We start from the raw sequence: 12,150 nt of genomic DNA, 5'->3' as shown, positions 1-12,150 counted from the left end.
GGACTATCTGGAAATGATGCTCTCCCTTCTAGTATGGTTATGTGAGGGCTGATGGTCCCTCTGTAAGGAGGCACAGCATAGGTGCCTCAGGGCGCTCTTGGTCATTCCCATGTCCCAGTGTTGTGCTCAGGAGTCAAATGTGGCCTAGTAGTACGCAGGCATGGATAGACCTCAGACTTGTGGGATCTACTTTGTTGCTGTCATTTCTACTAGAACCCTGAGGTTTACCAAGCAGAGCCAGATGCAAAATGGTGGATCAGTGTGTAGACCCAATTACCTACTCACTGGCTCATTTTCCAGCGTGATATACAGCAATGTCCTGCTGCATTCTTCATGGGACAAACAGGCCAGTCTCTATGCAAAAGAATAAATGGACACAAATCTGACGTTGGAATAGCAATGTTCAGAAGCTAGTGGGGGAACATTTCAACCTCCCAGGGCACTCTGTCAATGACCTGAAGGTGGCCATTCTTGAACACAGGAATTTTGAAGACAGATGTCAACGCAAAATTGTTAAATTACAATTCATCAAGTCATTCAACTCTACTTCCTGTGGTTTGAATAAGGACAAAGGGTTTTTAAAGATCACACTTCATATATTAGTTACCATCGTAGTGATGTCTATGTTATCACCCAACAACGCTTTGTGAATGGTAACTGTTAAGGAAATTATCACCGTCTGTACTTTTTGTATTTCATTTCCCTCTGACAACACAGTTTGCATCCCACCCCTCAGCATGTGTATATACATCTGTTGATTTGAGGGTAACACTTCATGCATCTGATGAAGTGGACAATGTCCACAAAAGCTTATGCCAGAATAAATTTGAGTGCCACAATTTATTTTTATTTTTGCTGCAACAGACTAATACCACTACTGTTCGGGAAATGGTTGCAGGTATACAGTTTATTTTCAGTTCATTCATTCCCCACATTTCTTCTAAGGGGCTCAGGGTGGCATATATGACTCCCCCTCCTCAAGTTTATTCTTGCAAAACCCTTTGAGGTGAGTGGCTGAGAGTGTTTGGCGGGCCTAAGGTCATCATGCAATTGCCTTGGCCCATTCAAGAAATTCTATAGCATTTGCTTCTATAGCGTTTGCGTGTCCATGATCTCCCATTTGTAACCCTCCTGTGATTTCCCACTGCTGCTTCCCCTTTTTCTTCTTCACAGAAAAAAAAACACATTAAGGATGGAAAGATGGAATAGCTACACAATGCCTTTTGACTGGTAGTGCTAGGAGCCCTCCATTTGGAAGCCTCCTGGTCTTAAGGATGGGATTTGAACAGGTCTCCACTGTACTAATCTACATTGGAGTTAACTATTGATCAGGAATTCTAACAGCCTAATTTAGATGAGGAAACCCTCTGTTGGCGTTAAACAACTGGGAGTCAAGCTTTTGCAGATCTAATCTGTCTTCTGTCCACCTCTGTCTTGTCTGGTGTTGGGTGTGGAGATGGTTGTGGCACCCAGGTCCACATCTCCTCCACTCAGCCACAAACGTTTCTCTCGTGAACCTACTTCTCACGCTTCTTATGAAGATACAACAGTAATTCCCCCCACCTCCTTGCCTGGTTGCCCACCGTAAGCCTTGGGGATGGGGGTGGGCTATAAAGCCTTAAATATAAGAGATTACACTAGTCACACCTTTTCCTCTTAATAATATATATCCCTGGTCAGTACTAAGTCGTGGATTCCCTTCTTCCATTCCTTCTCCATGCATCTGGAGAACTACGTTTTATGGAGGCAAAAACAGCCGCTGCCTGCTTTTACATCTTTACTGATCCAAACCAGAGGGGAGCGTGGAGCAGGTGCGTCCTCTTCCCCTGCTAGTTAGGTGATACAAATTGCAACAGAAACAGATTTCGAACAGATTGTGCCACACTCAAGCAGCAGAGAGACAAGAAGGCCCCAATGTAGATTAAAGCACTGCTTATACAACAGGAGAAAACATAAAAACGGAACTAGAAAGAATACAACCGAAGTGCTTGTGAGAATACCGCACAATTTCTCCCCTCTTGCCCTCCATGCAGTCAAAAGTACTGTATAGAACCCAATACTCCACGATGAAAAGACTGCGGCTACTGCGCAGGAGCCTCTCTTCTCCCTGTGAAATGTCTCCCATTTTGCTGGCCACAAGGCTCAGCAGAAGAGCTGTTGGAGAAGAGGGAGGGTCTTCTCCCAGCATCCTTCTCGTGCTGTGAATGAGGCTATGCTTCACCCAGTGATGGCTTATGGAAGAGAGATGGCTCAGAGAGATGGAAACTTGAGCCCTATGAGTGGCTATATTTGGCTGATCCAAAATTCCTTCCTCAGCACATCCTCTTGCTCACACAGCAAATTCTTTCTCTCTCTTAAAAAGAATCATGCCTGCTTCAACTGCACCCCTGCTTTGCTCTCTGAAGCCTGCTTAACGGACTCAGGTCAGCCTCTCTGGAGATTGGTCCAGCCCTTGGCTCTGTGGCCCTCAGTGGGGTTTGGGGACATGCCCATCCACGTAAAAGTTCCTGGTGATCTTGGGGAGGGTGAACTCGGCTCCTTCCAGTTCTTTGCTGAGGATGACCTGGCAGCCCAAGCGGGAGTTCTCCTGAAGCAGCGGTGCCATGTCCAACATATCCTCCTCCCTAGGAGAGGACGGGCATGCCAGGAATTATTATTACAATTTATATCGTAACTTTCTAACACTCAAGGCAGATAACAGTAATCATAAGATGGAAAAGCAGATAAAACCAATCAGTCATAAACACCAAACAGTGGCCACATAAAACATGTTAAAAGGAGCCATAAACACTGAAAAAAATAGTCAGCTTGATATGCCAAGCTAAATTGCAACATTCCTCCCCCTGTCAAGCAAAGCCTGACATCAGAGAGCTGGCTAAATAGGTCTCCCTAGGGAGGGAATTCCAAAGCTTGGGCACAGCCACTGAGAAGACCCTCTTCTGTCTACAGAAAAAGTGCCTCAGATACTGCTGGGATTTATTATCTGATTTATCAGCTAAGGCTGTGATCCTATGGTCCCTCGGATGGCATCCCAGCAATCATGGGATTTTTGGATCTCCCCAGACGAGGGCAGATAGAGACCTCCGTCCTTGGAGAGGGACAGCTAACCTCCCAAGCTGCCTCTGTGAGCCTGTCGAGAGGTCTGCAGCTGGTGCTTCTCCAACACGACAGAGAGAAAAAAAAGAGGCCTGTCTTGGGTGTGCCACCCCACCCCCCACCTCCATCCTCCTTTGCGGCCACTGCCTGTGCCGCCCTGCTGAAATGGCTCATGTTGTGTGACAGCAAAAAAAAAAAAAACAATTGGCAGGTTGCCACCAGAATTCAGTGGCAAACTGTTACAGAACTTTGAAAAGCACAAATGTAGCTTGTTTTTTAGCTAAATCTGTCCTTTTAAAGAATCTGTAGCAGTTTGCCACTGAATTTCAGCGGCAAGCCACCATTTTTCCCACCACCAGGTGGCCCCTGAGACCCCTGAAGTTGCAGGGAGTATACCTGCCAATTTCTTCAGCCTTAGGGAGAGCTGGCCCTTCCCAGCCATATAGCTCAGTGGGAAAGGCCATCAGCAAGGAGCCCAGCTCCACAGCTGTTTGCCTACAAAGGGTCTAAAACAGCCTTCCCCAACCTGGTGCCCTCCAGATCTTCTGGACTTCATTTGCTGTCAGCTCTAACCAGCATGGCCAACAGTCAGGAATTCTGGGAGTTGTAGTCCAAACCATCTGGAGGGTACCAGCCGGGGGAAGGCTGCTCTAGAAATTGGCCATTGGTACTATAAGAGAGCCAAGGTGGCCCCTACCGTTCATCAGGGGAGGGAAGCTTGTCCACAACGTCATGGCTCACATAGACGTGACAGGTGGAGCAGGCCAGGGAAGCTTCACAGGCACCTATGAAGGCAAGAGACAGAGGTAGATGTCAGGGGGATGCCATCAGGAAAACAATCCAAGCATTCAGAGATTGGGTCAGTACGACCTGTGCTGTCCCTGATGAAGTAACGCAGGCTGTGTGTACCTCTCTGACCACCTGGACTTTCAGGAAGTATATATCATCATAGGGCTAAAAACAGGTAACCAAAATAAAGCAAAGGTTGTGGCACCTTTGCTATAAGGAAATGCTAAAGCCTTTGTGTCTTAAGTCATCTTTCCCCCCTAAACGTACAGAGAGTTTTTTGATATAGAGAAATTATGAAAGAGATTTTTATACACTAACAAATAATGTGAAGCAAGTGCATAATGGTTTTTGCCTCTCTCATTTTACTAGAATTCAGGATCACCTGATGTAGTTCTTGTATTTTTGGTTTTATTGGGTCACCTGAAGTTGCTAAATTGCATAAGTAACTTAGGGCACAATCCTATGCATGTTTTAAATGGAAATAAGTCCAACAACTCCCAACAGTTGTAGGGCTTATTTCTTTCTAAACATGCATAGGATTGTGCCCCTATATGATTCAACAAAGAGTTTTGTGGCACTTTAAAGACTAATAGATTTATTCTGGCAAAATTATTTTGTGGACAATAGCCCACTTCATCAGATGCATTAAGTGTTATTGAGAGTTTCAGGTATATATACAGTACCTATTTGGGGTGGGAAATTATATGTAGAAAGTACTGACAGTGACCATCTCCGCACCACGCTGCCCCCCACTCACTCCTCCCAACTATGTGTACTCTATATATGCACCTAAAACTCTCAGTAACACTTCATACATTTGACAAAGTTGGCTATAGTCTACAAAAGCACATGCCTTCATTAATGTGTTAGTCTTTTAAACTGCCACAAGACTCTTTGTTGTCTTTGCTCGCCCTCTGGAAAGTATACAGTTCACTGTGACAAGGTGCAGAGGTGGCCACTGGGTTAGACCTGGCCTTCAAATATTTGTTTAACAAGGGCTGAGAGCCATGATGGTTTAATGGTACAGTTGCTGGAGGACAAACAGTGGGGGTGGGCTATTGCCTTCATGTACTGCTTGCGGGTTTCCTACTGGGGCAGCTGGATGTCCACGGTAACAAACAGGGTGCTTGACAAGATGGGCCTTTGGTCTGATCCAGGAGGGCTCTTCTTGTGTTCTTACAACATACCTTCTAGGTCAATGCTATGTCTCTGAGCCAAGTGCAGCACATCATCCCCAACTCTGCCTTGCACTGGGATCCTTTGCCCAGATCGGTCTATGAACACCACGTTCACTCTGAGGCAGAAGAAAAAGCATAGACACACCCTCAATCCATGGACTTCCCATAATTGTCAGGTGCTAAAAAGCTACAAGCATGACTGTAAATGTCTTCTGCAATTCTGCATGAAGGCACAGATTGCCAATCAACATCTAATACCTGGAACAGATATTGAATTCATAGAATCATGAAATCATAGGGTTGGATGGGGCCTGCAAGACCATCGAGTCTAACCCCCTACCCAATGCAGGAAGCCTGATTCCCAAGAGGTCTCCCATCCAAGTACTAACCAGGGCTGACCCTCCTTAGCTTCCGAGTTCAGACAAGATCAGGCACATCCTTGTTGCGGGTAATCTTTTTTTTTTTTTTAATGCTGTGTTACATTTAAGGGTTTATAAGAGCAGAACACTCACCCCCACAGCAGTTAGGGTGCAAAGGAACTAACAATAAATGTTCTGTCCTTAACTGATTAAAAGCCAATTAACTTTCTGTGTTTTAAAAGTTCAACAATTAACTGGTTCTATGTACATGCTTTTACTTCAAAATAGGGTGTGCATCCACACCTATTGGTTTTGATGGGAGGCAGATGCACTCAGTGGGCAATTGACACACATGCACCAAAGGCAGTCCTTCCTCATCTGGCCCTGCCAGGGCACGCTACAGACAGCAAGTGACAAAATGGCCTGAAGAGCTGGCATAGTAAGAGTTGCACAGTAGGGCTCAGTTTGTCCTGTTTCCTGTATTTCTGGTTAGCACATACATATACCAAATCCAAAGCATAGAAAACTGCCATCTGGACCCCCGCTTACTGAATTTAGCCTGATGAGGGCTCTTGCCACCGCTACCTATGCTATCAACCAATTACATCATGCCCCAGCTTCTCATTGGGCTTACACAGTCTACAATAAATGGCACTCCCCCCCCGCGCCCCGACACACTCACACAAAGAAAATCCAAGATTAGTTTGAGCCCAGGAAACTACATTTTCTGATACTCACACTTCAGCTGCACAGTTCTCATCTTCTGCTTGAAAGGCCACTGGAAGAAAAAAACACAAACAGCATTATCAACATTCATCAGTAACATGTGGCTTGAACTTGTTTGCTCTAGTGGCTCTGGCATGCACTACAGTAGTTCTCCAACTGTAGTACCCTATGAGCTGAAATGCATGGCTTGATCTGTTGGGACGGGTCCATTCCCAAATGCAAGTTGCTGCTCTGGCCAATCTGTCCAATGCCTTTGCAAATGCTTATTGGCTATGTTTTGTCTGCTCCCAGTCCTGTTCCTCCTGTTATCCTGCACAGGGGTAGAGAAATATTCTTAGCTGTACAAGAGTAGCATTTGAAGTGCTAATAGAGGGGGGGGGGGATGGAGAAAATCCACATTTAGAACATGTGAATAAATGTTAATGAAAATGTAAGATTCCATATTCTAAACTAAAATATCTGGGCAAGTGTTAAAGTAGTGCTACTGATACAGTGCAGCCGTGCTGGCTGGGAATGATGGAAGTTGCAGGCCAACACATCTGGAGGATACCAGGTTGGGGAGGAGTTTAAAAAGACTGGGCTATGAAGCAGAAAATCCCCAGTTCAAATCTTGCCTCTGCTAGCTGACCTCAGCCTCAGTATTATGGGGCTAATAAATGATGCTGACCTATTTCACAGAGTTGTAAGAGTTATTGAGATAACATAATGCTTGGCATAAGTATTTCACCTATGTTAAGTGGAACAGCACAGGATATGTGTGTGGACAAATGGAGATCATCATCAAGCAAGAATCTCATAGGACCTGCAGTATACAGTGTTGGGAGGTGGGAGGACAATGAGGATAAAAATAAATGCTTTCTCAGTGTTATAAAAGGATCCTAACATTACTACATTTAAAAAGAAACATGCCAATTGTTAAGAGTTGAGCTGTCATTGCCTTCTATACCCAGAAGGCACAAATGTTATTTTGTTTTCTCCCAAGGTGAAACCGGGCATTCATTACAAATTCCAGGCTTTCACCAACTCCATGTTTAGAGTTATAGTAACAAAGCCTGATCAAAACATCCAAATATAAGGATCTCTATGCAGCTGGAATGGCTTCTCTGTGATGTATTGAAGAGTGACAGGTGTCTATCCTAAGTTCTTCTTAGTGTTGGTGTTGCACTCTTTGTACTGGGGAAGCCAAAAACAGGAATGAGGTGTTTGGAACAGTCCTGCCAAATCAGATTTCTTACTACGGGGTACTTTGGAGCTGTGGGGCCTGGAATAAGAAACATATATGGTGACAAATTCCAAAAGGGTAGCCATGTTAGTCTCTTGTAACAAAATACCACTAAAGAATCCTGCAGCATATTACTGACTAACAAAGCTCCTACTTCAAGATGAAGCCCCACTTCAGTGTATCATGGATGCCACTACCCAACAACACTACCCCTCTTGCTTATGCAACAATTTACCACAAATGCTTATGCAACAATTTACCTATTAGTCTTCAAGGCATCCACTTGGGTGGTCTAGCAGATAGCGTAGTTTTCCCCAACCTGGTGACCTCCAGATGTGTTATGACTACACCTCTCATCAGCAGTTGTAGCCCTGCACATATAGAGGGCAGCAGGTTGGGGAAGGCTGAGAGAGCATACTGCACTTTGGAGTGGGGAGACCTGGAGGCAGTGGCACACCTTCAGCTCAACCTACCTCACAGGGTCACTTCAAGAATGAAGTGGGGTGGGGTGAGAAGAGACACATGTACACTGGCATACGTTTCTTTGCAGAAAGAGCACTGGGGGGCTGTGGGGAGATTTACAATGACTTGGAGGAAGGGGGAGGATAAAAACCCAAGTGTAAAAATGGTCTGTGTGTGTGCGCGCGCGCGCGCGCGTGCGGGGGGGGGGGGACATCTCTAAAAAGGTGAAATGACACAGGCAACTGGAGTAATTCGTAATAAAATCTGGAGAAATGGCGAAAACAAAGATTGGGAGGGGGGTTTCTTCGGGAGGAGAAGGAACGCGTTCGAAAGAGAGAAATAATGGAGGAATTATAGCTCCGTCCTCCTTGGTCCGGAGCAGATCCAACCCGCTCCCGAAGGGCAACACTGGTGTCCGTCCTGGGTCCCTCTTCTTTCCTCAAGGAGAAAAGGGACGCTGTCTGCTGAGGGGAAAGCTCGCTCTCCATCATCTTTTGAGAAAGCGGGGGGCGCGGGAGAGAAGACCCCCGTCCACAGCTGCCTCCCCACCTGCAGTACGGAAGCTCCGAAGCAGGAATCGCTCGGCAGTCCCGAGGAGCAGCCGGAGCCGACGCCGCGCCCCGCACTGGGCCACGCGCACTCCGCCACCCGCAGCCCAGGAGGCCGCCATGACAGGCTCCACGTGACCGCCGGGCGGGGGTCACAGGTCAGCGGCTGTTTCCACGGAGACAAGACGAGGGCGGGGGGAGGGGCATTGCGCTTGTGCGCGAGTAAGGGGTGCGGTGTGCGGGGTTATTGATAGTTGTTGTTCAGTCGTTCAGTCGTGTCCGACTCTCCGTGACCCCATGGACCACAGCACGCCAGGCCTTCCTGTCCTGCGCTCTCTCCCGGAGCGGGCTCAAGTCCATTAGCTTGTAATCTTTCAAGGAAGCCTGTAGGCAGTGGAGGCCGGTGGCTGTAATAGTGGGGTGGGGGCTGTGAACCACTCTGGGTTTCAGTTGGAACCCCCCAGAACTCCAAAGGAGCTATCGAAGATGCAGTGACAGATTTTACTTTCCTGGGCTCCAAGATCACCGCAGACGGTGACTGTAGCCATGAAATTCAAAGACGCTTGCTCCTTGGGAGGAAAGCTATGGCAAACCTAGACAGCATAGTAAGGAGCAGAGACATCACCTTGCCGACAAAGGTCCGTCTAATCAAAGCTATGGTTTTCCCAGTAGCAACGTATGGCTGCGAGAGCTGGACTATAAGGAAGGCTGAGCGCCGAAGAATTGATGCTTTCGAACTGTGGTGCTGGAGAAGACTCTTACGAGTCCCCTGGACTGCAATGAGGTCAAATCAGTCCATCCTAAAGGAAATCAACCCTGAGTGCTCCTTGGAAGGACAGATACTGAAGCTGAAGCGCAAATATTTTGGCCACCTAATGCGAAAAGTCACTAGAAAAGACCCTGATGCTGGGAAAGATTGAAGGCAAAAGGAGAAGGGGACGGCAGAGGGTGAGATGGCTAGATAGCATCACCGATGCAATGAATATGGACTTGAGCACTCTCCGGGAGAGAGCGGAGGACAGGAAGGCCTGGCGTGCTGTGGTCCATGGGGTCACGAAGAGTCGGACACGACTTAACTGAACAACAACAAAATCCCCCAAATAGATTCAGCATGCTGGATAGCTCCCTTAGAGCTCTGACTGGTTCTGACTGAAGCCCAGAATGGGTTCACAGCCCTACCAAACTCGGAGCCAGCAGCCTCCGCTGTCTGTAGGGTAGGTCAGTGTAAATCACCTCCCTATTGCTGCTGGGAGGGATGTGTGCGCTGAGGTTTGGTCTCTGGGGTCCAACTACAGAAGTAGTAGTACAGAGGACGGAGGGTGTGCCCTCGCAAATAATTACTTTGGGATGAAGAAAAATTATTGGGGCAGAGCCTTAACTCTGCCAGTTTCTAATTGCAAAAATATTGGGACCACAGAACCACAGTGGCTCTGAGCACGTACAGAGTGCACTTCTTTTGTGAAGAGAACCAGCTTCTGGCGTTTTAAAATTGTTTTTAAATTCCACCAAAAAAAATTGCCCCAAAGGTTCACTTTAAGCTCTCCTGCAACAATTGGAGCCTCGATGGGTCCTTTGATCCATCAGGGATCTTATGTCTTTAGTCATCTGCAGAAGTAGTATAGCTTTGAATTCCAGATGCAGAGGACAAACAGGGAAGGACCATTATCTTAATACCCTGCTTGTTTGAATTTGCCAGGAGTATCCATTGTCTTGACATTTTGCATAATTTGATAAAGCTCTGTTGCTTTCCCCTCCTAATTTCTAAACTGAAATCCTCTAATACTTAGCTTTTCATTATAAAAATACTATAAGCCCCTCTATCGTGGTTTGTCTTTTCTGCACTTTTTTCAGCTCTTTAATATCCTTTTAGAGATATGGTGACTATTCAAAACAGTAAACAGTATTCAAAATGTGATTGCACCATAGATTTATATAAAGGCATTACAATACCAGCCCTTTATTTTTAATCCCTTGCCTAAGAATTCCAGGCACGGCATTTGCCATTTTACAGGTGCCACACACTGTGTTTGTGTTTCAATTAAGATACCCACCATGACTCCACGATCTCTTTTGTGGTCAATCACCACCAGTTCAAGCCTTTTGTGTATGTAACTTTGGGATTTTTTGCCCCAATGCTCATGCAGAGCTTTATACTTATATGGAACCTCACTTAACTTTTTTTTTTCTCATTACCTTGAAGAGATAATTTTGGCAGTCTACTTGGGTTTTCATTATCATTAATTAATTTGGTCTTATCCACAAACTTGGCCACTTCACTACTCACTCCTACTTATATTTCCAGAGAGCCTGGAAAGAGTTGAGAGTGATGAATGGTCAGAAGCTGGGCAGAGGATGGAAAAACATTTCAGAGTCACATTTCAGATTAGCAAGACTCTACATAACTCCTTGCCCTTAATTTATTAACAGATGCAAACTAATGTAATGCAAGTGCATTTGCTTAATTTGTATAATTTTACTTACTAGCCTTGGGCAGAATATCAACACACTGATAGCACAAAACTCAGAAGTTAATTATACGAGTGGCATTATGACTCATGATGAAGTCTTAATTTCCAATGCACGCCTGCAGAGAAATGTCTTGCCAAACCTGTTGCCCCTGCACAAACTCAGTGCTAAAAGGCTTAAATGGTTACTAGCTAAGAACCAAAACTACAGATTTTTTTAAAATTTAAAAGCAATAAATTGTTTCAGTTGAAGTAGTACAGGAGATCTGTGATCAAATTTCCCAATGCTCCTTTTTATACTTGAAAGTAGATTGTGGGGGTGGGAGGTAGAATTGGTTTTCCTACAGTGGAGGGGGGGCATCCCAGAATGGTTGCCTCTCCACCTTACTCCAATAAGCAGGGCTTATGCAAGTGAGATTCATACATGCTTGCCTGTATGGGAGAGAACCCCCTCCCAGCTTTGGGATGTGACATAGCATCAAGAAGATCCACCGTTAAATCTTACCATTTTCACCTTTTTGGATACACCTTGGTACCAGCCATCACTTTCATCTGGCATCAAATTCCATAGGTTACTGATGTGTTGTAGGAAAGAAATGATGTCTTCCCATAGTGTAAGTGTACAAAACTGCTAAATTGAGAGGTGAAATATACCTTTCTATCTACTCACATAAAGTATTATATCTGGATGGTGTTTACGGCAAAGGCATAGCCAAGCTGTGGGTGCTGATGCAATCACACAACCACGTCTAAGTGCAAGGCAAGCTTCTCTAAAGAACCCCCACCCTGGTTAGAGTCTAGCTGATTGTACATGTCCTTACTGAGGAAGGAAATATAAGCACAAATAGAGAGTAAGTGGTGAACACGTAGTAGCGGGAGTCCAGAAATGGCTTTATAAAACACAAGACACTTCCAGATCACCCTGTGAAGGAGCACAAATGGTACCACCGGAGTAGTGCTCTGAACAAGAGCCTGCACAGCGGATAGGTTCCCAAAGGGTGAGCAGGCCTCCTGAACAGGAGCACAAGGTTGGATTTGGGACACTTCCCAACTGACAGAGCCAGCGAACCTTCCCATAGTCTTACCTCTATTTTGAAGGTTTCTTCCCCCCACCCCCACCCTAAGCTACTTTCCCTTTAAATGGCTTTTGTAAGGTAGGAAGAACTAAGTATGTCTCCTGCAGCTTAATTCTAAAGCTCCATGCACCCCTGTCAGGCAGAGAATGCTGGAGAGGGATCCTACACACAAGCATTGGGAAACAGGAGCTACTGGCCACCTTCCTCCACCCAGTTGTCCCCATTCCTC

General features: G+C 45.8%; 1 protein-coding gene across 1 annotated transcript; it reads right to left on the bottom strand.

Moving 5' to 3' along the window:
• Positions 1–384: 384 nt before the first annotated feature.
• FDX2 (ferredoxin 2) lies at positions 385–8,516 on the bottom strand. Its single transcript, XM_084835876.1, has 5 exons — positions 8,382–8,516; positions 6,161–6,200; positions 5,073–5,179; positions 3,794–3,881; positions 385–2,624 (listed from the first exon to the last, which is right to left on the bottom strand). The coding sequence occupies exons 1-5, from the start codon at positions 8,500–8,502 to the stop codon at positions 2,468–2,470; spliced, it is 513 nt and encodes a 170-aa protein (XP_084692002.1). The 5' UTR covers positions 8,503–8,516; the 3' UTR covers positions 385–2,467.
• Between the last annotated feature and the right edge of the window lie 3,634 nt (positions 8,517–12,150).

This window comes from Heloderma suspectum, chromosome 2, assembly GCF_057233095.1.
Source record: "Heloderma suspectum isolate Gila_16-S chromosome 2, 16-S_ref, whole genome shotgun sequence".
Lineage (NCBI taxonomy): Eukaryota > Metazoa > Chordata > Lepidosauria > Squamata > Helodermatidae > Heloderma > Heloderma suspectum.
The sequence above is the reverse complement of the archived record's forward strand: the minus strand, read 5'-3'. Positions and strand labels throughout refer to the sequence as shown.